The sequence below is a fragment of the Scyliorhinus torazame genome, chromosome 14 (genome assembly GCF_047496885.1).
Source record: "Scyliorhinus torazame isolate Kashiwa2021f chromosome 14, sScyTor2.1, whole genome shotgun sequence".
Classification (NCBI taxonomy): domain Eukaryota; kingdom Metazoa; phylum Chordata; class Chondrichthyes; order Carcharhiniformes; family Scyliorhinidae; genus Scyliorhinus; species Scyliorhinus torazame.
Window position 1 is genome coordinate 211,342,948 of NC_092720.1, and position 27,922 is coordinate 211,370,869.

Sequence of the window (27,922 nt, forward strand, 5' to 3'; positions counted from 1 at the left end):
TACGACTTCTTGCGGCTGGAGAAGATAAAATATGAATTAAGGGACTCTGCAGAGGGGTTTGAGAAAAGCTGGGGGATGGACCGTGTTTGAGGAGCTGTTCGTCACAGGGGGCAGGGGAGGAGAGAAGGGTGAAAAAGGGGGAAAATTTGTACAGACTGTTTTGTTAATTGCTGGGAAGTATGTTTTCCGGGATGTTTATGGGTTATAACCTGTTTTGATACATGTTTGTAATAAAATACATTAAAAAAATAACAGAAATAAACTCAAGGACAAATTAAAATGGGCCGCTCCTTAAATTGTCGACTCCCCCTCTGCAAATGTGTTGCACGGCGGATGTTACAAAGTGAAACTAAAAATGTTTAACTGCACTTCCTCCTTTTTCGCTTCCATTTCTTGGCTGAAAGAATGAAGAAAGCCATTGAAGGAGAGAGGGGAAGGTGAAGTGCCTGATGCAGCGGTAAGGTGAGAGAGTGTTTGCCTGGCCCGGGACACTGACAAATGGTTACATTGGGGAAATTGAATCGTCTCCCTGCTTCGGGGGATCGCAGTCTGTCTGTTCAGGGACAAGGTTCAGGGTCAGGGACAAGGTTCAGGAGCAAGGCGGCGGCCACTAGCTCCTCTACTTCAATAGCGTGTGAAAAACAAGAGATCAGAGCTTCCTGGGCTCAGGAACATCTCTGAAACAGTCACCACCAACCTCCCAGCCCAACCCTGAGACTAACACGGGTTACATTTCACTCCCTATTTAATACCCCCCCCCCTCCCCCTCCTTCTTATCCTATTCAGGTACGGCTTCTGGGTCGAGTTGAACGGAGGGGGCGAGATTCTCTCAATCCCCGGGGTCCCGATCCCAACGGCAACAACAAAGACCTGCATTTGCATGGCGCCTGCAGAAATCTCAAAGCTCCTTTCTAACCAACCGACTGGGATTTGAACCCGGGTCCTCAGCGCCGTAGGCAGCAGTGCTAACCATTGCGCCACTGTGCCACCCCCAGCTTATCTATCTTCATGCTCTTATAGCTCAGGGAATAAATATTCGCCCTGGACACTGGCACCTTCCCAATCAGCCCACCCCATGAATTCCTGGAGTGTCAGGTAGCAAATACAGTTGCGAACCAGGAAGAATACAGAAGGTTCAGAGGAGAGGTGAAAAAACACATTAGAGAAACAAAGAGGGAGTATGAAAAGAGGCTGATTAGGGGCATGGCTAAGGTATTCAATGAATACTTTGCATCAGTTTTTACCAGGGAAGAATATGGTAACAGATTAGGTATTTCAGACATTAATGGGTTCAAAATTGATGAGATACTGGGTAAACTGTGGATAGTTAAAGTTGAGAAGGCATAGGAACTGGATTAGCATCAATGTTGTTAAATATGAGGTCATCCATTTTGGTTGGAATAACAGCAAAATGGACTATTATTTAAATGGTAAAAAATTGCAGCATCCTGCTGTACAGAGGGACCTGGGTGTCCTTGTGTGTGAATCCCAAAACATTGGTTTGCAGATGCAGCAGGTAATTAAGAAGGCAAATGGAATTTTGTCCTTCATTGCTAAAGGGATGGAGTTTAAAAGCAGGGAGGTTATGTTGCAGCTGTATAGGGTGCTGGTGAGGCCACACCTGGAGCACTGTGTACAGTTTTGGTCTCCTTACTTGATAAAGGATGTACTGGCACTGGAAGAAGTGCAGAGGAGATTCACTAGGTTGGTTCTGGAGTTGAGAGGATTGGCTTTTGAGGCGAGACTGAGTAGACTGGGACTATTCTCATTGGAATTTAGAAGAATGAGGGGGGATCTTATAGAAACATATTATGAAGGGAATAGATAGGATAGAAGCAAAGAAGTTGTTTCCACTGGCGGATGAAACTAGAACTAGCGGCACAGCCTCAAAATAAGGGAGAGCAGATTTAGGACTGAGTTGAGGAGGAACGTCTTCACCCAGAAAGTTGTGAAGCTGTGGAATTCCCTGCCACAGTGAAGCAGTTGAGGCTACCTTGTTAAATGTTTTTAAGGCAAAGGTAGATAGATTATTGAACAGTAAAGGAATAAAAGGTTGCGGTGAGCGGGCGGGTAAGTGGAGCTGAATCCACAAAAAGATCAGCCATGATCTCATTGAATGGCGGAGCAGGCTCGAGGGGCCAGATGGCCTACTCCTGCTCCTAGTTCTTATGAAGGAACTTAAATGTGTCTAAGTTTGTCGATGAAACTAAATTTGGTGGGAAGATGAGTGCTGAGGAGGATGTTAAGAGGCTTCAAGGCGATTTGGACACATTGAGTGAGTGGGAAAAGACATGGCAGATGCAGTACAATGTGGTTCAGTGTGAAGCTAGCCCTATTTCGATAGAGAAACTGAATGGCGTATTATTTAAATATTGATCGATTGGGAAATGTCGATGTACAAAGGGACTTGGGGGTTCTAGTACACCCTTCACTGAAAGCAAGCACGTAGGTGCAGCAAAAATTTAGGAAGGCAAATGGTATGTTGGCCTTCATTGCGAGAGGACTTGAGTACAGGAGCAGGGAGATGTAACTGCAGCCATACAGAGACTTGGTGAGACCACACTCTGAGTATTGTGTGCAGTTTTGGCCTTCTTACCAAAGAAAGGGTATACTTGCTATGGAGAGAATGCAGTGAAGGTTCACCAGATTGATTCCTGGGATGGCAGGATTGTCCAATGAGGAGAGATTGAGTCGAATATGCCTGTATTCACTGAAGTTTAGAAGAGGGGATCCAATAGAAACGTATAAAATTCTGACACAGCTGGACAGACTGGATGCAGGGATGCCGTTTCCTCTGGCTGCAGGGCGGGGTCTGGAAACAGGGGACACAGGCTCAGGATAGCGGCTTGGCCATTTAGGACTCAGATGAGGAGCAATGTCTTCACTCGGAGGGCGCTGAACCTGTAGAATTCTCCACCACAGAAGACTGAAGGAGAAATCACTGAATACATTTAAGAAGGAAATCGCTAGATTTCTCGATTCTAAAGGCATCAAAGAATACGAGGAGATCACTGGCCCTCCTATAGACTGAACTGATCTCTCCACGCATCCTCGCTACTGTTGCATTCAATATGCTTCACCTGATGTTTGTGTTTATGTATTTACATTGTGTATTTATTGTATGTCCTATGTTTTTCATGTATGGAATGGTCTGTCTGGACTGTTCGCAGAATAATACTTTTACCTGTACCTCGGTACACAGAACAATAAATCTAAATCTGGAGTATGGCGTGAAATAGAGGATCAGCCATGATCATGTTGAGTAGAGGAGCGGGTGCAGCGCAGTGGCACAGTGGTTAGCATTGCTGCCTCACGGCACCGAGGTCCCAGGTTTGATCCCGGCTCTGGGTCACTGTCCGTGTGGAGTTTGCACATTCTCCCCGTGTTTGCGTGGGTTTCGCCCCCACAACCCAAAGATGTGCAGGCTAGGTGGATTGGCCATGCTAAATTGCCCTGAATTGGAAAAAATTAATTGGATACACTAAATTTATTTATTTTGAACTGTTGCCCAGAGTAGCAGGCTTGAGGGGCCGAATGGCCTACTTCTGCTTAAAGTTTCTATATTTCTAAAGTAAAGGGGGTGCAGGAGCAGAGTGACCTGGATGCATCTGTGCGTAAGTCACCAATGGTGGCAGGGCAGGCTGTCTACAGCATATAGAGTTATATAGGGCATAGAGTACAAGAGCAAAGAGATTATGCTGAACTTGCGGAAGAATTCAGCTGGAGTGTTGAGTCCAGTTTTGGATGCTGCATTTTCAGTAGTGTGTATACGAATTGGAGAGGGTGTAAAAAAAAAATACATGAGATTGGTTCCAGGAATGAGAAACATCAGTTATGAAGATAGATTGGAGAGGTTAGGACTGTTCTCCTGGGAGAGAAGACGTTTGAGAGGAGATTTGGTAGAGACAGACTCCTAGATGTTTACAGCATGGAAACAGGCCCTTCGGCCCAGCTTGTCCATGCCGCCCAGTTTCTATCACTAAGCTAGTCCCACTTGTCCGCATTTGGCCCATATCCCTCTATACCCACCCTGCCCATGTACCCGTCTAATTGCTTTTAAAAAAAAAAAATTTAGAGTGCCCAATTCATTTTTTCCAATTAAGGGGCAATTTAGCGTGACCAATCCACCTACCCTGCACATCTTTTGGGTTGTGGGGGCAAAACCCACGCAAACACGGGGAGAATGTGCAAACTCCACACGGACAGTGACCCAGAGCCGGGATCAAACCTGGGACCTCAGCGCCTTGAGGCAGCAGTGCTAACCACTATGTCACTGTGCTGCCCTGTCTAACTGCTTTTTAAAGGACCAAATTGTACCCGCATCTACCACTGCCTCTGGCAGCTCGTTCCAGATGCTCACCACCCTCTGTGTGAAAAATTTCCCCTCTGGTCTCTTTTGCATCTCCTCCCTCTCACCTTAAACCTATGCCCTCTAGTTCTAGACTCCTCTACCTTTGGGAAAAGATGTTGACTGTCTACCTTATCTATGCTCCTCATTATTTTATAGACCTCTATAAGATCACCCCTAAGCCTCCTACGCTCCAGGGAAAAAAGTCCCAGTCTATCCAACCTCTCCTTATAGCTCAGACCATCAAGTCCTGGTAGCATCCTCGTAAATCTCTTCTCACTTTATAATGTGGAGATGCCGGCGTTGGACTGGGGTGAGCACAGTAAGAAGTCTTACAACACCAGGTTAAAGTCCAACAGGTTTGTTTCAAACACTAGCTTTCGGAGTACTGCTCCTTCCTCAGGTGAATTCACCTTCACTGTTGTTTCCACTGGTGGGTGAAAGCAGAACTAGGGGGCATAGCCTCAAAATAAGTAGATTTAGGACTGAGTTTAGGAGGAACTTCTTCACCCAAAGGGTTGTGAATCTATGGAATTCCTTGCCCAGTGAAGCAGTAGAGGCTCCTTCATTAAATGTTTTTAAGATAAAGATAGATAGTTTTTGTGGAGCTGAGTCCACAAAAGATCAGCCATGATCTCATTGAATGATGGAGCAGGCTCGAGGGGCCAGATGGCCTACTCCTGCTCCTAGTTCTTATGTTCTTATGTTCTTATGTTCACATTCATGAGGAAGGAGCAGTGCTCCGAAAGCTAGTGTTTGAAACAAACCTGTTGGACTTTAACCTGGTGTTGTAAGACTTCTTACTGCACTCTTTCTAGTTTAACTATATTCTTCCTATAATAGGGTGACCAGAACTGAACACGGTATTCCATGTGTGGTCTTACCAATGTCTTGTGTAACTTCAACAAGACGTCCCAACTCCTGTATTCAATATTCTGACCAATAAAACCTAGCATGCTGAATGCCTTCTTCACCACCCTGACCACCTGCGACGCCACCTTCAAGGAGCTATGAACCTGTCCCCCTAGATCTCTTTGTTCTGTAACTCTCCCCAACTTCCTACCCTTAACTGAGTAGATCCTGATTTGATCTACCAAAATACATCACCTCACATTTACCCACATTAAATTCCATCTGCCATTCATTGGCCCACTGGCCCAATTGGTCAAGATCCTGTTGCAATCTTATAGAACCTTCTTCACTGTCCACTATGCCACCAATCTTGGTGTCATCTGCAAACTTACTAACCATGCCTCCTACATTCTCATCCAAATCATTAATATATATAACAAATAACAGTGAACCCAGCACCGATCCCTGAGGCACACCGCTGGTCAGAGGCCTCCAGTTTGAAAAACAACCCTCCACAACCACCCTTTGGCTTCGGTCACCAAGCCAACCTCGCCCTGGATTCCGTGAGATTTAACCCTTTGCAACAACTTACCATGCGGTACTGTTGCTAATTTTCTCCTTGGTTCAATTGCTCTGTTTTATAACCTTTGCTCTCGAATCGCCGAGTATCTTTATGATACCGCCACATTTATTATACACAGTAATCGCTACTCATGCACAAATTCTACGTCTAAGCTACTTCTACAACTAACAGGCCTATACTTAACTTGGAACTGGCCCACCAGGTCAGGGGAACAAATGGCCTTTCGTTCGGGTTCTGAGCCTGCGGGATTCGAAGTTGGTACGGATTGGTAGCTAGGAGCGCCTATCTCGTAGCGAGCGTTGAATTAAGACTTACGAGTTTGATGATCACTGGAGTCACTGCACCGGTCACAGTCAATGTTGGTTCATTGTTGCTGGGTGACCCGGGCAGGAAGAAGAGTGTGAAGAGAGCAAAGAGCTGAAGAAGAGAGCGATTTGAACTTGGGGCTCAATTCTTATAGTCCCCAGGGGCTTCCTGCCTTTCGAGCGGACCCTGTACCTGGTCCCAAGTGATTGGACTTTGTCCCAATAGCTTGGTTTGATTTTCTCCAATGCTGGAGCGGTTCCCTGATCGATGGGCGGTCTTGAGGTGCTCGTTCACCTCCTTTTGTGTAGGCTCCTGCTGGCGCCGAAGAGTCTGGTTTTGCTTTGTGTGTCCAAATGTTGCTTATTGTTCCCGGGGATTGCTCATTAGTATGCAGATGGCTGTTGCTTTGTTTTGCTGATGGTTGCTGGTATCGATATTGTCTGGCCTTTCCAGAGGTAAATACACAGCCAACCTGCAGCTGCTGGTTTTTATATTGTTGGCTGACTTTCCCATCAGCCTTTGCCGTTCGCCATTTTGAATCGGGAGTTGGCCAATTTAAGTGGCTACAGTACCTTGTCAAAGGCCTTGATAAAGTCCACGTAGACAACGTCGACTGCACTGCCCTCATCTACCTTCTTGGTTACTCCTTCAAAAAACTCAATCAAATTGGTGAGACATGACCTTCCCCTTACAAAGCCATGCTGACTTTCCCTAATTAGCCCTTGCCTGTCTAAATGCCTGTAGATTCTGTCCCTCAGAATACCTTCTAACAATTTACCCACAATGGAAGTAAGGCTCACCGGTCTGTAGTTCCCAGGCTTATCGCGACAGCACTTTTTAAATAAGGGCACAACATTTGCTACCCTCCAATCTTCAGGCACCTCTACTGTGGCTGTCGATGATTCAAATATCTCAGCTAGGGGGCCGGCAATTTCTTCCCTAGCCTCCTACAACGTCCTGGGATACATTTCATCGGGTCCCGGGGATTTATCTATCTTGATGTGCTTTAATACCCCCAGCACCGCCTTCTCTGTAATATGTATACTCCTCAAGACATCACTTTTTATTTCCCTAACATTCGTGCCTTTCTCAACAGTAAATACTAACAAGAAATATTCATTTCGGACCTCTCCCATCCGCTGTGGATCTGCACATAGATAACCTTGTTTATCCTTAAGAGGCCCCACCCTCTCCCCAGTCACCCTTTTACCCTTTATGTACCTGTCAAAGCTCTTTGGATTTTCCTTTGCCTTATCTGACAAGACAATCTCATGTCCCCTTTTTGCCCTCCTGATTTCTCTCTCAACTCTACTCCGATAAGCTCTCTACTCTTCAAGGGATCCATTTGATCCCAGCTGCCTATGCATGTCATATGCCTCCTTCTTCCTTTTGACCATGGCCTCAATATCCCGAGTCATCCAGGGTTCCCTACTTCTACCAGCCTTACCCTTCACTCTAAGAGGAATGTGCTCACCCTGAACCCTGGTTAACACCTTTTTGAAAGACTCCCACTTACCAGCTGACCCCTTGCCTGCAAACAGGGTCCCCAATCAACTTTTGAAAGTTCCCGACTAATACCCTCGAAATTGGCTTTGCCTCAATTTAGAATTTAAATTTTTGGGCCAGAAGTATCGTTCTCCATAGCTGTCTTAAAACTAATGGAATTATGGTCACTGGCCCCAAAGTGATCCCTCACTCACACTTCCATCACCTGCCTTTCCTTATTCCTCAAGAGGAGGTCAGGTTTTGCCCCCTCTCTGGTCGGGCCATCCACATATTGAATGAGGAATTCTTCCTGAATACACTCGGCAGATTTCTCTCCATCCAAACCCCTAGTGCTGTGGCTGTTCCAGTTAATGTTGGGAAAGTTAAAGTCCCCAACTATTACCACCCGATTTTTCCGGCAGCTATCTGTAATCTCCTTACACATTTGCTCCTCAATATCTCGCTGACTATTTAGGGGTCTCTCGTATAGTCCTATTAAAGTGATCTCACCCTTCTTATTTTTCAGTTCTACCCATATAGACCCAGTGGGCGAACCCTTGGATATATCCTCTCTCTGTACTGTCGTGATGTCCCAAATCAAAAACCCAACTCCCCCTCCCCTCCTATCTTCTGGTCCATCTTTCCTATAGCATTTGGTACCCCGGAACATTGAGCTCCCAGTCCTGCCCCTCCTTTAGCCATGTTTCAGTAATAGCTATAATATCCCAGTACCATGAACCTATCCATTCCGAGTCCATGTGCCTGGCCCGTTAGGCCTCTTGCATTGAAATAAATGCAGTTCAATCTGTTTCTCTGCCGTCCACTTTTCTCCTTACTGACTTTTGTTTCTATCCTCTCTTTACTACCCTCTGACTTCCTGCATTGGTTCCCATCGCCTTGCCACGTTAGTCTAAACCCTCCCCAACAGCGCTAGCAAACAACCCCCCGAGGACACTGGTTCCAGTCCTGCCCAGTTGCAGACCGTCCAATTTGTAATGGTCCCGCCTCTCCCAGATCCGGTTCCAATATCCCCAAAATCTGAATCCCCCCCTCCTGCACCATCTCTCAAGCCACGCATTCATCCTGTCTATCCTGTCATTCCTACTCTGACTAGCACATGGCACTGGTAGCAATCCCGAGATGTTCAAACTCATGAAGGGTCTGGACACAGTAGAGAGGGAGAAACTGCTCCCGCTCGTAAAAGGATTGAGAAAGAGAGGGCAAAGATTTGAAATCATGAGCAAATGAAGCAACAGTGATATTTTTACACGGTGAGTGGTTTGGGTCTGGAATGGTCTGGCTGAGAGAGCGATGGAGGCAGGTTCAATCAGGTATTCAGGAGAGAAGTAAGACTGTGTATGGGTGGGCAGCACGGTGGCACAGTGGTTAGCACTGCTGCCTCACGGCGCCGAGGTCCCAGGTTCGATTCCGGCTCTGGGACACTGTCCGTGTGGAGTTTGCACATTCTCCCTGCGTTTGCGTGGGTTTCGCCCCCACAATCCAAAAGATGTGCAGGGTAGGTGGATTGGCCACGCTAAATTGCCCCTTAATTGGGGGGAAAAAAATAATTGGGTACTCTAAATGTATAAAAATATCTATCAATGGTTTGGTTGAGAAGTGGCAAATGGAATTCAATCCGGAAAAAGTGTGAGGTGATGCATTTGGAGAGGGCAAATAAAGCAAAGGAACGCTCAATGAACAGGAAGATATTGAAAAGGGTTGAGGAAGTGAGAGATCTTGGAGTGCATGTCCACAGGTCCTTGATGGTGGCAGGGCAAGTTGACAAGGTGGTCAAGAAAGCATATCCTTCATTGAGTGAGATACTGAATACAAAAGCAGGGTTTTTAATAATTTAATAATCTTTATTGTCACAAGTAGGCTTACATTAACACTGCAATGAAGTTACTGTGAAAATCCCCTAGTCGCCACACTCCAGCGCCTGTTTGGGTACACTGAGGGAGAATTCAGAATGAATTCACCTGGCAGCACGTCTTTCAGGACTTGTGGGAGGAAACCGGAGCACCCGTAGGAAACGCACGCAGACACGTGGAGTATGTGCAGACTCCGCACGGACTGTGACCCAAGCCGGGAAGCGAACCTGAAACCCTGGTGCTGTGCAGCAACAGTGCTAACCACTGTGCTACCGCTGTAATGTTGGCGCTGTATAGAATGCAGGTTGGGCCACAACTGGGGTTTTTGTGCACTTTACAGGAAGGGCACCATTGTTCTGGAGAAAGTGCAGAGGAGATTTACAAGAATGTTACCGGGGCTTCGAAATTGCAGCAATGAGGAGAGGCTGAGGTTGTTTTGTTTAGACTAGAGGAGGCTGAGGGGTGACTGTTGCTCTTATTAGCCTTAGTTTTATTAGCTCTAATTCTGTCACCTTTGCTCACGAGTCGCCAGGTATCTTTCTGATACCGCCACGTGGTTCAAGCTGTAGTTATGATTAAGAAGACAGCACACCGCTTAGTAAGATTAAAATCAATGGTCATTTATTATGTATAGCAATAAATACTTACACAATAATCCTATTTTCTATATCACTACCTACCACTACTGGCCAATACTTAACTTTGGGAATGGACCACTAGGTCAGGGAAACGAATGGCTTATTGAATTGGGTCTGGCCTGCGGGATTCAAAGGCTGATACGGGTCGATGGCTAGGAGTCTCTATCGGGTAGCGATCGCTGGAGTCAAACTTACGGTTGCTGGTCGATGGTTCTTGCGAGCAGGAGAAGAAAGGAGAGAAGGGTCGATCTGAATTTGGCCCCTATTTTTATAGTTCCCGGGGGCTTCCCACCCCTCGGGGCGGACCTTGACCCTGGGTCCAAGTGATTGGACTTGGTCCCAATCACTTGGTTCGATGTGCTCTAATAATGGGGCGATTCCTTGATCGGGGGGTGGTCGTACACCTTTCTTTGTCTTGGCCACTGCTGGCGCCGAGAGGTCTGGATCGGCTTTCAATTGCTAATATGTTGCAATTGTTCCCGGGGATAGCCGCAGATGTCTGGGTTGATGTGCTGCTAATGGTCGCAGGTATTGATCTGGGCCGACTTCCCCCAGAGCCGAATACGCTGTTCTGTCTGCAGCTGTCCATTTGTGCTCTGTTGGCTGCTTTTCCCATCAGCCTTTTCGGTTAGCCATTTTACATCGGGTTTTGGCCAAATTAATCGGGAATCAGCCATTTTAGGTGGCTACATGACCTAATTGAGATGTACAAGATCATGAGGGTCCGAACAGGGTAGGCAGGACAGATTACCAGGAGACATAGATTTTAGAAGGAGGGGACATGAGAATCGTTTGCACCAGAGGGTGGTGGAATTCACACCCTCAGTTGGTGATTGAGGCAAAAACACTCAACTCCGTTTACCCGGATCTGCACTTGAAATGTTGGAACCTGCAATGCTGCGGATCAGGGGCTGGGAAATGGGATCACAATGAGCAGCTAGTTTTGTGGGTGGTGCAGACAGATGGACTGAATGGACCCTCTTGACACTGTAGCTTTTCTATGCTTCTATGTACATTCAGGGTGTCCCCAGGGTGTGTGTCTGTAAATACAGGGGGTCCCTGGAGAGTGTGTCTGTAATTACAGGGGGTTCCCGGGGAGCGTGTCTGTAATTACAGAGGGTTCCCGGGGAGTGTGTCTGTAATTACAGGGGGTTCCCGGGGAGTGTGTCTGTAATTACAGGGGGTCCCCGGGGAGTGTGTCTGTAATTACAGGGCGTTCCCGGGGAGTGTGTCTGTAATTACAGGGGGTCCTCGGGGAGTGTGTCTGTAATTACAGGGGGTCCCCAGGGAGTGTGTCTGTAATTACAGGGGGTTCCCGGGGAGTGTGTCTGTAATTACAGGGGGTCCTCTGGGAGTGTGTCTGTAATTACAGTGGGTCCCCGGGGAGTGTGTCTGTATTTACAGGGGGTCCCCGGGGAGTGTGCCTGTAATTACAGGGGGTCCCCGGGGAGTGTGTCTGTATTTACAGGGGGTCCCCGGGGAGTATGTCTGTAATTACAGTGGGTCCCCGGGGAGTGTGTCTGTATTTACAGGGGGTCCCCGGGGAGTGTGCCTGTAATTACAGGGGGTCCCCGGGGAGTGTGTCTGTATTTACAGGGGGTCCCCGGTGTAGAAGTCAAGTATTTCAAATACAACTAGTATAGGTAAAAGATAGCTGTTTAAGCATAAATGTTGAGCCCCAGTTTTAAATACCCATTTATACAGCATAATTCACTTTTACTGAAGTCCGTTGTTCTGGCAAATGCATATTTTCAAGATAATTTGACACTGCTTGTGCTAATTGTCTAGGACAGGGACTGAATACACAGCAACATGAAGGCACCATTGTTCACAATGCAGATAACAGCTGGGTCAGAAAAGCTGATGTTGCACATTGAAGATGGACGGCTTGCCATCAAATCAAATGTGTTCGAGTCTAACCCAAACCAATTAGGATTATATTGGGCTGTGATTAGATGACTTAAGACAGATATGAAAGTGTATAACTAAAAAGTTTCTCCCCGCCATTTTAGGTTTTATTGTCTTTGAAAGTGTGTTGTCTGTAGTGTATTGTCTTTGGGGGGGGGGGTGTTGTGCTGTGTTGTCTTTCTGTTAGTTTAGTCAGTTTTGTCCTTTATAGTCTCCATTTTAGGTATTGTCTTTGGGGGTTCTGTCAGCTTGTCAGCCTAACAGTCTGTGTCAGTGATGTTAGTCCACTTTTGACTTTGAGTTTGAGTTTAGCTGAAGATTAGCTCTCTCTCTCTCTCTCTTCATGTTTCATTGCCAGACTTTGACCTTTTAAAAGTTACTTTCGAGCTGTCTGCCTAAGCAAAGAAAGATAATGTCTGTAATTCTCTGGAAGCTTTGAATTGTCTACGAATTGCCTTTTAAATGACTTTCAAATTGTAATCAAGCGACTACAAATAAAACAATTCTTTTTGGCACCTGAGGAGTTTATACTGCAAATTTCTGCTGAGTTCCAGTATTCGCAAAGTGCTACTGATAACCGAATAGCAGAGATGATATAAATTCCTTCAACTTTACACAGTCGAATAATACAAGGAATCAAACAACTTAACACAGTCTACAAATCTTACAAATCTTACAACTTGTCGTATTGCGCCAGGACTTGATTCATCAACTAAGCTTTCCCCAAACTTGGCGTAGTTCGACAGGTTAAGATCCCATAAATTAAAGATTCCTTTACCCGGGAGTGTGCCTGTAATTACAGAGGGTCCCCGGGGAGTGTGTGAATATTTACAGGCGGTCCCCGGGGCGTGTGTCAGTATTTACAGGGTTCTCAGATCTGTTAAATTCTGACTGCTTCCCTATGTTTGCCCTCTGAACGTTCTGATCATTCTGGAATATTCCTGAATCAGCATGCTGTTGAAATGCCCCTTCTAACTTGCCCACGCTACACAAGGAAGCCACACCCTTCCTCGTAACATTTGTTCCACAGCGCGGGAGTTTCAAAAAGCGCGGGAGCTGCGAGGCAGAGGGGACAGTTTAAAAGGGCGCGCTGTGGGTGAGGTAAGTACTGCTTAACCACTTCCTTACCTTGCAGGTCAGCTGTTCGGGAGAGAGATCAGTTTTGGGAGCAGGCCTATTGGCTGACTGTAAATCAGGAAGGATACAAAGGGTGTGGCTGAAGTGCCTATAGAAACAGAGTGCTGAAGGCAAACAGAGTGTATCTGAGTTTGGGTAAGGCTGAGTTCGGGTAAGAGGGGAGTGACAAAAAAAAAAAAATCAAGTTAATTAAGTAAATTAATTAACTAGTTAAGGGAATTTGGTGCTCACCTGAAGGAGGTGCAGAGAAGCAGACCTGTGAGGGAGTCTCTGGAGCAATTGCATCACAGCCAGCAGGTAAGTGATTGGCTTGTAACTGGTAAGTGATTTCTCTCTCTTTGACTTTCTCTTAGCTGTGTAGTGTAGTTCAAATTTAACTTCAGGTTTAAGTCATGGCAGGAGAGCTCAGACCCGTGTCATGCTCCTCTTGTGAGATGTGGCAAGTCAGGGACCCTTCTGGTGTCCCTGACTCCTTCATCTGCAAGAAGTGTGTCCAACTGCAGCTCCTGTTAGACCGCTTGACGGCTCTGGAGCTGCGGATGGACTCACTTTGGAGCATCCGCGATGCTGAGGAAGTTGTGGAAAGCACATTCAGTGAGTTGGTCACACCGCAGATTAAAGTTACTTAGGCAGATAGGGAAAGGGTGACCAACAGACAGAGGAAGAGTAGGAAGGCAGTGCAGGGATCCCCTGCGGTCATCTCCCTCCAAAACAGATTTACCGTTTTGGAAACTGTTGGGGGAGATGGCTCACCAGGGGAAGGTGGCAGCAGCCAGGTTCATGGCACCGTGGCTGGCTCTGCTGCACAGAAGGGCGGGAAAAAGAGTGGCAGAGCTATAGTGATAGGGGATTCAATTGTAAGGGGAATAGACAGGCGTTTCTGCGGACGCAAACGAGAATCCAGGTTGGTATGTTGCCTCCCTGGTGCAAGGGTCAAGGATGTCTCGGAGCGGCTGCAGGGCATTCTGGAGGGGGAGGGTGAACAGCCAGCTGTCGTGGTGCATATAGGCACCAACGATATAGGTAAAAAACGGGATGAGGTCCTACAAGCTGAATTTAGGGAGTTAGGAGTTAAACTAAAAAGTAGGACCTCAAAGGTAGTAATCTCAGGATTGCTACCAGTGCCACGTGATAGTCAGAGTAGGAATGACAGGATAGCTAGGATGAATACGTGGCTTGAGAGATGGTGCAAGAGGGAGGGTTTCAAATTCCTGGGACATTGGGACCGATTCTGGGGGAGGTGGGACCTGTACAAATCGGACGGTCTGCATCTGGGTGGGACCGGAACCAATGTTCTCGGGGGGGTGTTTGCTAGTGCAGTTGGGGAGGGTTTAAACTAATGTGCCAGGGGGATGGGAACCGATGTAGGAAGTCAGTGGGGACAGAAACAAAAGGCAGGAAGGGAGAGTGTGTAAAGCATGACCAGAGAAAGCAGGGCAGAGAGCAAGGAAGGTCTACATTAAACTGCATTTATTTCAATGCAAGGGGCCTGACGGGCAAAGCGGATGAACTCAGGGCATGGACGGGCACATGGGACTGGGATATTATAGCTATGACTGAAACATGGCTAAGGGAGGGGCAGGACTGGCAGCTCAATGTTCCGGGGTACAGATGCTATAGAAAGGATAGAACAGGAGGTAAGAGAGGAGGGGGAGTGGCGTTTTTGATTAGGGAGAACATCACGGCAGTACTTAGAGGGGATATATCCGAGGGTTCGCCCACTGAGTCTATATGGGAGGAACTGAAAAATAAGAAGGGAGAGATCACCTTGGTAGGACTGTACTACAGGCCCCCAAATAGTCAGCGGGAAATTGAGGAGCAAATATGTAAGGAGATTACAGATAGCTGCAAGAATAATAGGGTGGTAGTAGTAGGGGACTTTAACTTTCCCAACATTGACTGGGACAGCCATAGCATTAGGGGCTTGGATGGAGGGAAATTTGTTGAGTGTATTCAGGAGGAATTTCTCATTCAGTATGTGGATGGACCGACTAGAGAGGGGGCAAAACTTGACCTCGTCTTGGGAAATAAGGAAGGGCAAGTGATAGAAGTGCTAGTGAGGGATCACTTTGGGACAAGTGACCATAATTCCATTAGTTTTAAGATAGCTATGGAGAATGATAGGTCTGGCCCAAGAGTTAAAATTCTTAATTGGGGCAAGACCAATTTTGATGGTATCAGACAGGAACTTGCAGAGGTAGATTGGGGGAGACTATTGGCAGACAAAGGGACGGCTGGTAAATGGGAGGCTTTTAAAAATGTGTTAACCAGGGTGCAGGGTAAGCACATTCCCTTTAGAGTGAAGGGCAAGGCTGGTAGAAGTAGGGAACCCTGGATGACTCGAGATATTGAGACTCTGGTCAAAAAGAAGAAGGAGGCATATGACGTACATAAGCAACTGGGATCAAGTAGATCCCTTGAAGAGTATAGAGATTGTCGAAATAGAGTTAAGAGGGAAATCAGGAGGGCAAAAAGGGGACATGAAATTGCTTTGGCAAATAATGCAAGGGAGAATCCAAAGAGATTCTACAGATACATAAAGGGGAAAAGAGTAACTAGGGACAGAGTAGGGCCTCTTAAGGATCAACAAGGGCATCTATGTGCAGAGCCACAAGAGTTGGGTGAGATCCTGAATGAATATTTCTCATCGGTATTCACGGTGGAGAAAGGCATGGATGTTAGGAAACTAAGGGAAATAAATAGTGATGTCTTGAGAAGTGTGCATATTACAGAGGAGGAGGTGCTGGAAGTCTTAAAGCGCATCAAGGTAGATAAATCCCCGGGACCTGATGAAATGTATCCCAGGATGTTGTGGGAGGCTAGGGAGGAAATTGCGGGTCCCCTAACCGAGATATTTGAATCATCGGCAGCCACAGGTGAGGTGCCTGAAGATTGGAGAGTGGCGAATGTTGTGCCCTTGTTTAAGAAGGGCAGCAGGGAAAAGCCTGGGAACTACAGACCGGTGAGCCTAACGTCTGTAGTAGGTAAGTTGCTAGAAGGTATTCTGAGAGACAGGATCTACAAGCATTTAGAGAGGCAAGGACTGATTCGGGGCAGTCAGCATGGCTTTGTGCGTGGAAAATCATGTCTCACAAATTTGATTGAGTTTTTTGAGGGAGTGACCAAGAAGGTAGATGAGGGCAGTGCAGTAGACGTTGTCTACATGGACTTTAGCAAAGCCTTTGACAAGGTACCGCATGGTAGGTTGTTGCAGAAGGTTAAAGCTCACGGGATCCAGGGTGAGGTTGCCAATTGGATTCAAAATTGGCTGGACGACAGAGAGCAGAGGGTGGTTGTAGAGGGTTGTTTTTCAAACTGGAGGCCTGTGACCAGTGGTGTGCCTCAGGGATCGGTGCTGGGTCCACTGTTATTTGTGATTTATATTAATGATTTGGATGAGAATTTAGGAGGCATGGTTAGTAAGTTTGCAGATGACACCAAGATTGGTGGCACAGTGGATAGTGAAGAAGGTTATCTAGGATTGCAACGGGATCTTGATCAATTAGGCCAGTGGGCCGACGAATGGCAGATGGAGTTTAATTTAGATAAATGTGAGGTGATGCATTTTGGCAGATCGAATCAGGCCAGGACCTACTCAGTTAATGGTATGGCGTTGGGGAGAGTTATAGAACAAAGAGATCTAGGAGTACAGGTTCATAGCTCCTTGAAGGTGGAGTCGCAGGTGGACAGGGTGGTGAAGAAGGCATTCGGCATGCTTGGTTTCATTGGTCAGAACATTGAATATAGGAGTTGGGACGTCTTGTTGAAGTTGTACAAGACATTGGTACGGCCACACTTGGAATACTGTGTGCAGTTCTGGTCACCCTATTATAGAAAGGATATTATTAAACTAGAAAGAGTGCAGAAAAGATTTACTAGGATGTTGCCGGGACTTGATGGTTTGAGTTATAAGGAAAGGCTGGATAGACAGGGACTTTTTTCCCTGGAGCGTAGGAGGCTTAGGGGTGATCTTATAGAGGTCTATAAAATAATGAGGGGCATAGATAAGGTAGATAGTCAACATCTTTTCCCAAAGGTAGGGGAGTCTAAAACTAGAGGGCATAGGTTTAAGGTGAGAGGGGAGAGATTCAGAAGGGCCCAGAGGGGCAATTTCTTCACTCAGAGGGTAGTGAGTGTCTGGAATGGGCTGCCAGAGGTAGTAGTAGAAGCGGGTACAATTGTGTCTTTCAAAAAGCATTTAGATGGTTACATGGGTAAGATGGGTATAGAGGGCTATGGGCCAAGTGCGGGCAACTGGGACTAGCTTAATGGTAAAAACTGGGCGGCATGGACTGGTTGGGCCGAAGGGCCTGTTTCCATGCTGTAAACTTCTATGATTCTATGATTCCTCTTTCCTGTCAGCTGCTGTTTGAGATATTTGAGAGACTTTGCACTCTCTGTAAATGGAGGGACTGCACTCTCTGTAAAGCCAGGGCCTGCACTCTCTGTAAAGCCAGGGCCTGCACTCTCTGTAAAGCCAGGGCCTGCACTCTCTGTAAAGCCAGGGCCTGCACTCTCTTTAAAACCAGGGCCTGCATTCTCTGTAAAACCAGGGCCTGCACTCTCTGTAAAGCCAGGGCCTGCACTCTCTGTAAAGCCAGGGCCTGCACTCTCTGTAAAGCCAGGGCCTGCACTCTCTTTAAAACCAGGGCCTGCATTCTCTGTAAAACCAGGGCCTGCACTCTCTGTAAAGCCAGGGCCTGCACTCTCTGTAAAGCCAGGGCCTGCACTCTCTGTAAAGCCAGGGCCTGCACTCTCTGTAAAGCCAGGGCCTGCACTCTCTGTAAAGCCAGGGCCTGCATTCTCTGTAAAGCCAGGGCCTGCACTCTCTGTAAAGCCAGGGCCTGCATTCTCTGTAAAACCAGGGCCTGCACTCTCTGTAAAACCAGGGCCTGCACTCTCTGTAAAGCCAGGGCCTGCATTCTCTGTAAAACCAGGGCCTGCATTCTCTGTAAAGCCAGGGCCTGCATTCTCTGTAAAGCCAGGGCCTGCACTCTCTGTAAAGCCAGGGCCTGCATTCTCTGTAAAACCAGGGCCTGCACTCTCTGTAAAGCCAGGGCCTCCACTCCGAACATTACAACCGGCTGAACAACTACAGAAAGAACCACACTCAGCACAGACTGCTGTCTGATAAACCCAGGGGGGGGGGGGGAGACGGAGGCTGTCTGATAAACCCGGACTGGGGAGACGGAGACTGTCTGATGAACCCGGGGGGGGGGGGGGTGGGGGGTGGGAGACACGGACTGTCTGATAAACCCGGGGGGGGTGGGAGACACAGACTGTCTGATAAACCCAGGGGGGGGGGGGGTGGGGAGACACAGACCGTCTGATAAACCCTTGGGGGGGGGGGGGGTTAGACACAGACTGTCTGATAAACCCGGTGGGGGTGGGGGAGACACGGACTGTCTGATAAACCCGGGAGGGGGAGACACAGACTGTCTGATAAACCCGGGGGGGGTGGTGGTGGGAGACACAGACTGTCTGATAAACCCGGGTTGGGGGGTTGGTGGGGAAGACACAGACTGTCTGATAAACCCGGGGGGGGGGGGGGGGGAGACTCAGACTGTCTGATAAACCCGGGGGGGGGAGAGACACAGACTGTCTGATAAACCCCGGGGGGTGGGGGGGAGACACGGTCTGTCTGATAAGCCCGGGGGGGAGAGGGGGGGAGAGACACAGACTGCCTGATAAACCCGGGGGGGGGGGGGAGAGTCACAGACTGTCTGATAAACCCAGGGGGGGTGGGGAGACACAGACCGTCTGATAAACCCTTGGGGGGGGTTAGACACAGACTGTCTGATAAACCCGGTGGGGGTGGGGGAGACACGGACTGTCTGATAAACCCGTGAGGGGGAGACACAGACTGTCTGATAAACGGGGGGGGGGGGGGGGGGGGGCGAGACACAGACTGTCTCATAAACCGGAGGGGGGGAGACACAGACTGTCTGATAAACCCGGGGGTGGGGGGGGGAGACACAGACTGTCTCATAAACCGGGGGGGGGTGGAGACACAGACTGTCTGATAAACCCGGGGAGGGGGGGGGGGGAGACACAGACTGTCTGATAAACCGGGGGGAGACATGGACTGTCTGATAAACCCGGGGGGGGGGGAGAGACAGATTGTCTGATAAACCCGGTGGGGGGGGGTGGGGGGGAGACACAGACTGTCTGATAATCCGGGGGGGAGACACGGACTGTCTGATAAACCCGGGGGGGGGGGGGGGGAGAGACAGACTGTCTGATAAACCCGGGGGGGGAGAGACAGATTGTCTGATAAACCCGGGGTGGGGGGTGGGGGAGACACAGACTGTCTGATAAACCGGGGGGTGGGGGGGGGGGGAGACACAGACTGTCTGATAAACCTGGGGGGGAGGGGGCGGGGGGGAGACACAGACTGTCTGATAAACCCGGGGGGCGAGACAGAGACTGTCTGATAAACCCGGAAGGGGGGGGGGGGCAGAGACACAGACTGTCTGATAAACCCGGGGGGGGGGCGAGACACAGACTGTCTGATAAACCCGGGGGGGGGAGACACAGACTGTCTGATAAACCCGGGGGGGGGGGGAGGCACAGACTGTCTGATAAACCCGGTGGGGGGGGGAGACACAGACTGTCTGATAAACCCGGTGGGGGGGGGGGGGGTGGGGGGGAGACACAGACTGTCTGATAATCCGGGGGGGGAGACACGGACTGTCTGATAAACCCGGGGGGGGGGGGGGGGGAGAGACAGACTGTCTGATAAACCCGGGGGGGGGGAGAGACAGATTGTCTGATAAACCCGGTGGGGGGGGGGGTGGGGGGGAGACACAGACTGTCTGATAATCCGGGGGGGAGACACGGACTGTCTGATAAACCCGGGGGGGGGGGGAGAGACAGACTGTCTGATAAACCCGGGGGGGGGGAGAGACAGATTGTCTGATAAACCCGGGGTGGGGGGTGGGGGAGACACAGACTGTCTGATAAACTCGGAGGGGGGGGAGACACAGACTGTCTGATAAACCGGGGGGTGGGGGGGGGAGACACAGACTGTCTGATAAACCTGGGGGGGAGGGGGCGGGGGGGAGACACAGACTGTCTGATAAACCCGGGGGGGCGGGGGGGCGAGACAGAGACTGTCTGATAAACCCGGAAGGGGGGGGGGGGGGGCGGAGACACAGACTGTCTGATAAACCCGGTGGGGGGGGGAGACACAGACTGTCTGATAAACCCGGGGGGGGGGAGACACAGACTGTCTGATAAACCCGGGGGGGGGGAGACACAGACTGTCTGATAAACCCGGTGGGGGGGGAGACACAGACTGTCTGATAAACCCGGGGGGGGGGGGAGACAGACTGTCTGATAAACCCGGGGGGGGGGGAGACAGACTGTCTGATAAACCCGGGGGGGGGGGAGACACAGACTGTCTGATAAACCCGGTGGGGGGGGAGACACAGACTGTCTGATAAACCCGGCGGGGGGGGAGAGACAGACTGTCTGATAAACCCGGTGGGGGGGGAGACACAGACTGTCTGATAAACTCGGGGGGGGGGGGGGGAGCGGGGGGGGAGACACAGTCTGTCTAATAAACCTGGGGGGGAGGGGGACACACAGACTGTCTGATAAACCCGGGGGGGGGGGGGGAAGAGACAGACTGTCTGATAAACCTCTGGGGGGGGGGGGGGGAGACACAGACTGTCTGATAAACCCGGTGGGGGGGGGGAGACACAGTCTGTCTGATAAACCGGGGGGGGGGAAAGGAGAGACAGACTGTCTGACAAACCCGGGGGGGGGAGGAGAGACACAGACTCTCTGATAAACCCGGGGGGGGGGGGGGGGGGGGGGAGAGACACAGACTGTCTGATAAACCCGCGGGGGGGGGGGAGACACAGACTGTCTGATAAACCCGGGGCGGGGGAGACACAGACTGTCTGATAAACCCGAGGGGGGGGGGGTGAGAGAGACAGACTGTCTGATAAACCCGAGGGGGGGGGGGAGAGACAGACTGTCTGATAAACCCGGAGGGGGGGGGGGGGGGAGAGACAGACTGTCTGATAAACCCGGGGGGGGGGGGGGCGGAGACACAGTCTGTCTAATAAACCCTTTGGGGGGTGGGGGGGAGTCACAGACGTCTGATAAACCCGGGGGGGGGGGGCGATACACAGACTGCCTGATAAACCTGCGGGTGGGGGCAGTCTCCGACTGTCTGCTGCACCCACTCTTGTTCGGTGTAAATGCTGGAGTGGTTTAACATGTGTTATTGGATTGGACTGGATTGGATTTGTTTATTGTCACGTGTACCGAGGGACAGTGAAAAGTATTTTTCTGCGAGCAGCTCAGCAGATCATTAGGTACATGGGAAGAAAAGGGAATAAAAGAAAATACATAATAGGGCAACACAAGATATACACTGTAACTACATAAGCACTAGCATCGGATGAAGCATACAGGGTGTAGTGTTAACGAGGTCAGTCTATAAGAGGGTCATTTAGGAGTCTAGTGACAGTGGGGAAGAAGCTGTTTTTGTGTCTGTTCGTGCGTGTTCTCAGACTTCTGTATCTCCTGCCCGATGGAAGAAGTTGGAAGAGTGAGTAAGCCGGGTGGGAGGGATCTTTGATTATGCTGCCCGCTTTCCCCAGGCAGCGGGAGGTGTAGATGGAGTCAATGGCTGGGAGGCAGGTTCGTGTGATGGACTGGGCGGTGTTCACAACTCTCTGTAGTTTCTTGCGGTCCTGGGCCGAGCAGTTGCCATACCAGGCTGTGATGCAGCCCGATAGGATGCTTTTTATGGTGCATCTGTAAAAGTTGGTAAGGGTTAATGTAGACATGCCAAATTTCCTTAGTTTCCTGAGGAAGTATAGGCACTGTTGTGTTTTCTTGGTGGTAGCGTCAACGTGGGTGGACCAGGACAGATTTTTGGAGATGTGCACCCCTAGGAATTTGAAACTGCTAACCATCTCCGCCTTGGCCCCGTTGATGCTGACAGGGGTGTGTACAGTACTTTGCTTCATAGAATTTCATAGAATTTATAGTGCAGAAGGAGGCCATTCGGCCCATCGAGTCTGCACCGGCTCTTGGAAAGAGCACCCTACCAAAGGTCAACACCTCCACCCTATCTCCATAACCCAGTTACCCCACCCAACACTAAGGGCAATTTTGGACACTAAGGGCAATTTAGCATGGCCAATCCACCTAACCTGCACATCTTTGGACTGTGGGAGGAAACCGGAGCACCCGGAGGAAACCCACGCACACACGGGGAGGATGTGCAGACTCCGCACAGACAGTGACCCAAGCTGGAATCGAACTTGGGACCCTGGAGCTGTGAAGCAATTGTGCTATCCACATGGCTACCGTGCTGTCCAAAGTCAATGACCAGCTCTTTAATTTTGCTTGCACTCAGGGAGAGATTGTTGTCGCTACACCACTCCACTAGGTTCTCTATCTCCCTCCTGTATTCGGACTCGTCGTTATTCGAGATCCGGCCCACTATGGTCGTATCGTCAGCAAACTTGTAGATGGAGTTGGAACCAAGTTTTGCCACGCAGTCGTGTGTGTACAGGGAGTAGAGTAGGAGGCTAAGTACGCAGTCTTGCGGGGCGCCAGTGTTGAGGACTATTGTGGAGGAGGTGTTGTTGTTCATTCTTACTGATTGTGGTCTGTTGGTCAGAAAATCGAGGATTAAGTTGCAGAGTGGGGAGCCAAGTCCTAGGTTTTGGAGCTTTGATATGAGTTTGGCTGGGATTATGGTGTTGAAGGCAGAGCTGTAGTCAATAAATAGGAGTCTAATGTAGGAGTCCTTGTTTTCGAGATGCTCTAGGGATGAGTGTAGGGCCAGGGAAATGGTGTCCGATGTGGACCGGTTGCAGCGGTATGCGAATTGCAGTGGATCAGGGCGTTCTGGGAGTATGGAGGTGATTCGCTTCATGATCAACCTCTCGAAGCACTTCATTACGACTGAAGTCAGGGCCACTGGTCGGTAGTCATTGAGGCACGTTGCCTGGTTCTTCTTTGGTACCGGTATGATGGTGGTCTTCTTGAAGCAGGTGGGGACCTCGGAGTGGAGTAGGGACAGGTTAAAATGTCCGCGAATACCTCTGCCAGCTGGTCCGCGCAGGCTCTCAGTGCACGACCAGGGATCCCGTCTGGGCCCGTCGCTTTCCGAGGGTTCACTTTCAGGAAGGCCAATCTGACTTCGGAAGCTGTGATGGTGGGTATGGGTGAATTATGGGCTGCTGGGGCACTCGACAGCAGATTGTTGGTTATCTGCTTGAACCAAGCATAGAATGCATTGAGTTCATCGGGGAGGGGTGCGCTGCTGCCAGAGATACTGTTCGGCTTCGCTTTGTAGCCCGTTATGTTGTTTAGTCCTTGCTACAACCGCCGAGAGTCTGTCTGTGACTCTAGCTTGGTTTGATATTCTCTCTTGGCATCTCGGATGGCTTTGTGGAGGTCGTACCTGGATTTCTTGTATAGGTCAGCGTCGTCTGACTTGAACGCCTCAGATCTGTCCTTCAGTAGGGAGTCAATCTCGCGATTGAGCCATGGTTTCCGGTTGGGGAACGCACGTACTGCTTTCTTTGGCACGCAGTCGTCCACACATTTGCTGATGAAGTCTGTGACGGTGGTGGCATACTCATTTAAGTTGGTTGCTGAGTTCTTAAATATGGACCAGTCCACTGTCACTAAGCAGTCATGTAAGAGCTCTTCCGTTTCCTCGGACCAGCACTGCACAACCTTCTTAGCTGGATTCTCCCGCTTGAGTTTCTGCTTGTATGCCGGGAGAAGGAGCACTGTCTTATGGTCTGATTTCCCAAAGTGCGGTCGGGGGATGGAACGGTAGGCGCCCTTGATTTTTGAGTAGCAGTGGTCAAGAGTGTTGTCGCCCCTGGTGGGACAGGAGATGTGCTGGTGGAATTTTGGCAGTGCACACTTGAGGTTGGCCTTGTTGAAGTCTCCGGCCACGATGAACAAGGCCTCCGGGTGTTCTGTTTCGTAGTTGTTTATTCCTGTGTATAGTTCATCCAGCGCCTGCCTCACTTCTGCCTGGGGTGGGATGTAGACCGCTGTGATAATGGCTGAAGTGAACTCACATGGAAGATAATATGAGTGTCCGATGCAACATCTTGAATGTACATCACATATAAAACTGAGTGTTGCTTCAGTTTCTCATCTGAACGTGGGTCTTGCTTCCCATGGCGAGATACCTTGGCTGTCGTCGTAAGGGGTGAAAATTCTTGAATCCATTATCAAGGACTTTCTCGCGGAACATTTAGAAAGCAGTGTCAGGATCAGTCAGAGTCAGCATGGATTTATGAAGGGAAAATCAAAATCGTGCTTGACAAATCTGTTGGAATTCTTTGAAGATGTAACCAGTACAGTTGACAAGGGGGAGCCAGTCGATGTGGTATATCTGGACTTTCGGAAGGCATTTGCCAAATTCCCACATTGTGCGAGATTAAAGCGCATGGGATTGGGGGAAATGTATTGAGGTGGATAGAAAACTGGTTGACAGAGGAAACAAAGAATAGCAATTAATGGGTCTTTTTCAAATTGGCAGGCAGTAACAAGTCGGGTGCCACATTGCTGGGACAGACAGCTATTCACAGCTTAATGATTTGGATGAGGGAACAAAATGTAATATCTCAAAGTTTGCAGATGATACCAAGATGGATGGGAGGATGAATTGTGACGAGGATGCAGGGATCCTACAGCATGATCTGGACTGGTTGGACGATTGGCAAGTCAATGGCAGATGCAGTATAATTTGGATAAGTGTGAGGTTATTCACTTTGGAAGCAAAAACAGGAAGGCAGATTACTACCTGAACGGTTTTAAATTGGGAGAGGGGAGTGTCCTTGTGCACCTGTCGCTGAAGGTAAGCATGCAGGTGCAGCAGGCGGTAAAGAAGGCTCATGGTATGTTGGCCTTCATTGCGAGAGGTTCTGAGCAGGGATGTGTTGCTGCAATTATACACCCATGGTGAGGCTACACCTAGAATATTGTATGGACGATGTTCTTGCTCTCGAGGGAGTGCAGCGAAGGTTTACCAGGCTGATTCCAGGGATGACGGGACTGTCATCTGAGGAGAGATTTACTAGGTTAGGATTGTTCTCACTGGAGTTCAGAAGAATGAGGGGGGAATCTCACAGAGACTTATAAAATTCTAACAGGACTAGACAACGTAGATGCAGGGAAGATGTTACCAATGATGGGTGTGTCCAGAACCAGGGGTCACAGTCTGAGGATTCAGGGTGAACCATTTAGGACAGAGATAAGGAGACATTTCTTCACACAAAGAGTGGTGAGCCTGTGGAATTCATTACCACAGAACGTGGTTGATACTAAAACTTTGACGATATACAAGAGGCGGCTGGATATAGCACTTGGGGAGAATGGGATCAAAGGCTATGGGGAGAAAGCAGGATTAGGTTATTGAGTTGGATGATCAGCCATGATCGTGATGAATGGTGGAGCAGGCTCAAAGGGCCAGAAGGCTTCCTCCTGCTCCTATCTTCTATGTATATATATCTATGCAGGTTTCATTCACTTGCAGACCTACACTGACTCCTGGGTCAGATTTTAAAAATTCTCATCCTTATTTTTAAACTGCTCCATATCTTTGCTCCGTTCCCATCTCTGAAATCTCACGTTCCAAAATTTAGGAACAAAACCATACCAACGTACCCTCCAAGAAATCTGTCCGCCTCTAATTCCAGCCCCTCAACCATCCCTGGGGCAGGATTCTCCGCAATCGGCGCGATGACCGCCGATCGGCGCCAAAAGCGGCGTGAATCAGTCCGGCATCGCGCCGCCCCAAAGATGTGGAATTCTCCACATCTTGAGGGGCCGAGCCCTCACCTTGAGGGGCTAGGCCCGCGCCGGACTGATTTCCGCCCCGCCAGCTGGCGGGAAAGGCCTTTGGTGCCCCGCCACTGGCGCGGAAATGACTTTGCCGTGCTGCTCATGCGCGGGAGCGTCGGCGGCCGCTCACGGCATCCCCGCGCATGTGCAGTGGAGGGAGTCTCTTCTGCCTCTGCCATAGTGGAGACCATGGCCAAGGCGGAAGGAAAAGAGTGCCCCCACGGCACAGGCCCGCCCGCGGATCGGTGGGCCCCGATCACGGGCCAGGCCATCGTGGGGGCATCCCACGGGGCCAGATCGCCCCGCGCCCCCCCCACAGGACCCCGGAGCCCGCCCGCGCCGCCTTGTCTTGCCGGTAAGAGAGGTGGTTTGATTTTCGCCGGCGGGACAGGCATTCCAGCAGCGGGACTTCGGCCCATCACGGGCCGGAGAATCGCCGGGGTGGAGCGATTCCCACCCCCGCCGAATAACCGGTGCCGGAGAATTCGGCAACCGGCGGGGGCGGGATTCACGCCAGCCCCCGGCGATTCTCCGACTCCGCGGGAGGTCGGAACATACCGCCCCTGATATTAATCGCTCCGGCATTGCTGGCCTTGACTTAGCTCTGAAATTCTCCCCCCCATCTCTTCCAAACCACTTGCCTCTCTTGAAACACTCCTTCAAACCTACCTCTTTGACTTAATGTCTCCTTAATGCCCCCCCCCCCCGGGCAATGAAGATCCATTTGGTTGTTAAAGGGGCGATATAGATATAAGTTGTCATGGTGGTTGCCCGAGGCAGGGAGGGTCCCGCAAACTAAGGTGTGAGGCACTGGCAGCTTCGAACGTGACCCATTTCCCAACGTTTTCTCACCCTGCATGCCGGATCCCATGACCACCGACTGAATCTAACATTCCTGGCACTCCAGCTGCGCTCGGGTTGTTTTGGGATTGTTAAATCTGCTCATCGTTTCTTCTCAGGAACCATGTCTCTCCCACCCTGTGCTCCAAACTCACTCCGACGCGACTCTTTCAAGAGCGAAGAAGTTTAATGTTGAACCCTAACTAAACCTTTTTTCTTTTCAGGGCCTGCACGGACAGGCTTCGGAGTTTCGCTGAGGATGTCCGAGAGGGTGGGGCCCTGGGCTCTGTCTCTAATTCTCCTCCTCGGGATCCATTCTGCGCAGACAGGTGAGACATCCCACTGCTGAAGTACCTCAGTCCCCTCGCTCAAGATTGATATGCACATGAGGATCACATTTCCAGCAGAACGGCTGACAACTGTTATCATCCCCGTCGAGGCCTATAGCTTAAAAGAGATGCAAAGGATCATATGGCAAAATTTCATGTTACAAGACTCTTAGTGTAACAAACACATTAAAATCAATCTTACTTAGTAGACAACTCATACACTAGAACTAAACCACAAAGTTGGTATTGACATCAACTTCTTAACAGAACTAAAAATTCCACACAATGTTTATTCATTACATCGCACTCTCACAGAAATATTGGGCGGGATTTAACTAAATGGGGACAATGGGCGCTCAGCACCAGGAAAGACAACGTTATAAAATGGCACTTGCGTTAGGATAGTGGGCCTCAGCAGGGACCCCGAGGCCACACACAGCCCATTTTGTGTACTGAGGAGCTCTGTGCAGCAAGAGATGGTGTCCCCATCTTTGGAGCTCCTGAAGCAACCCCTGACCCCCCTCAAGCCCCAATGCACTACACCCAACACCCCCAACCAGATCGCCACCATACAAAAGATGCCAGCATGGCACCTTGGCAGTGTCAAGATAGCTGTGCCTGGGTACCACCCTGCCCAAAACACATGTACCAGGGGACCTCTGATCCCCTGGGAGACCCCCACGAGTACCTTTCCGCCTGGTCCCGTTTGTGGAGACCAGTGCTGAACGGCGCTCACCCGAAGTCTCCGAGACAAAGAAGATAGCCTTGGGTAACCGGAAAATCTA

General features: G+C 49.7%; 1 protein-coding gene across 4 annotated transcripts in view; it reads left to right on the top strand.

Moving 5' to 3' along the window:
* Positions 1 to 328: 328 nt before the first annotated feature.
* The window catches only part of LOC140390450 (butyrophilin subfamily 3 member A1-like), an 84,593-nt gene continuing 56,999 nt past the window's right edge, over positions 329 to 27,922 (top strand). For 2 of the 4 annotated variants that reach the window (XM_072475597.1, XM_072475599.1), the window contains exons 1-2: positions 329 to 462; positions 27,033 to 27,137. In XM_072475597.1, the coding sequence (XP_072331698.1) occupies positions 27,068 to 27,137 (70 nt within the window). In that variant the 5' untranslated portion in view covers positions 329 to 462; positions 27,033 to 27,067. The remainder of the gene's footprint in view (positions 463 to 27,032; positions 27,138 to 27,922) is intronic. The other 2 variants (XM_072475598.1, XM_072475600.1) reach the window with 1 other exon arrangement.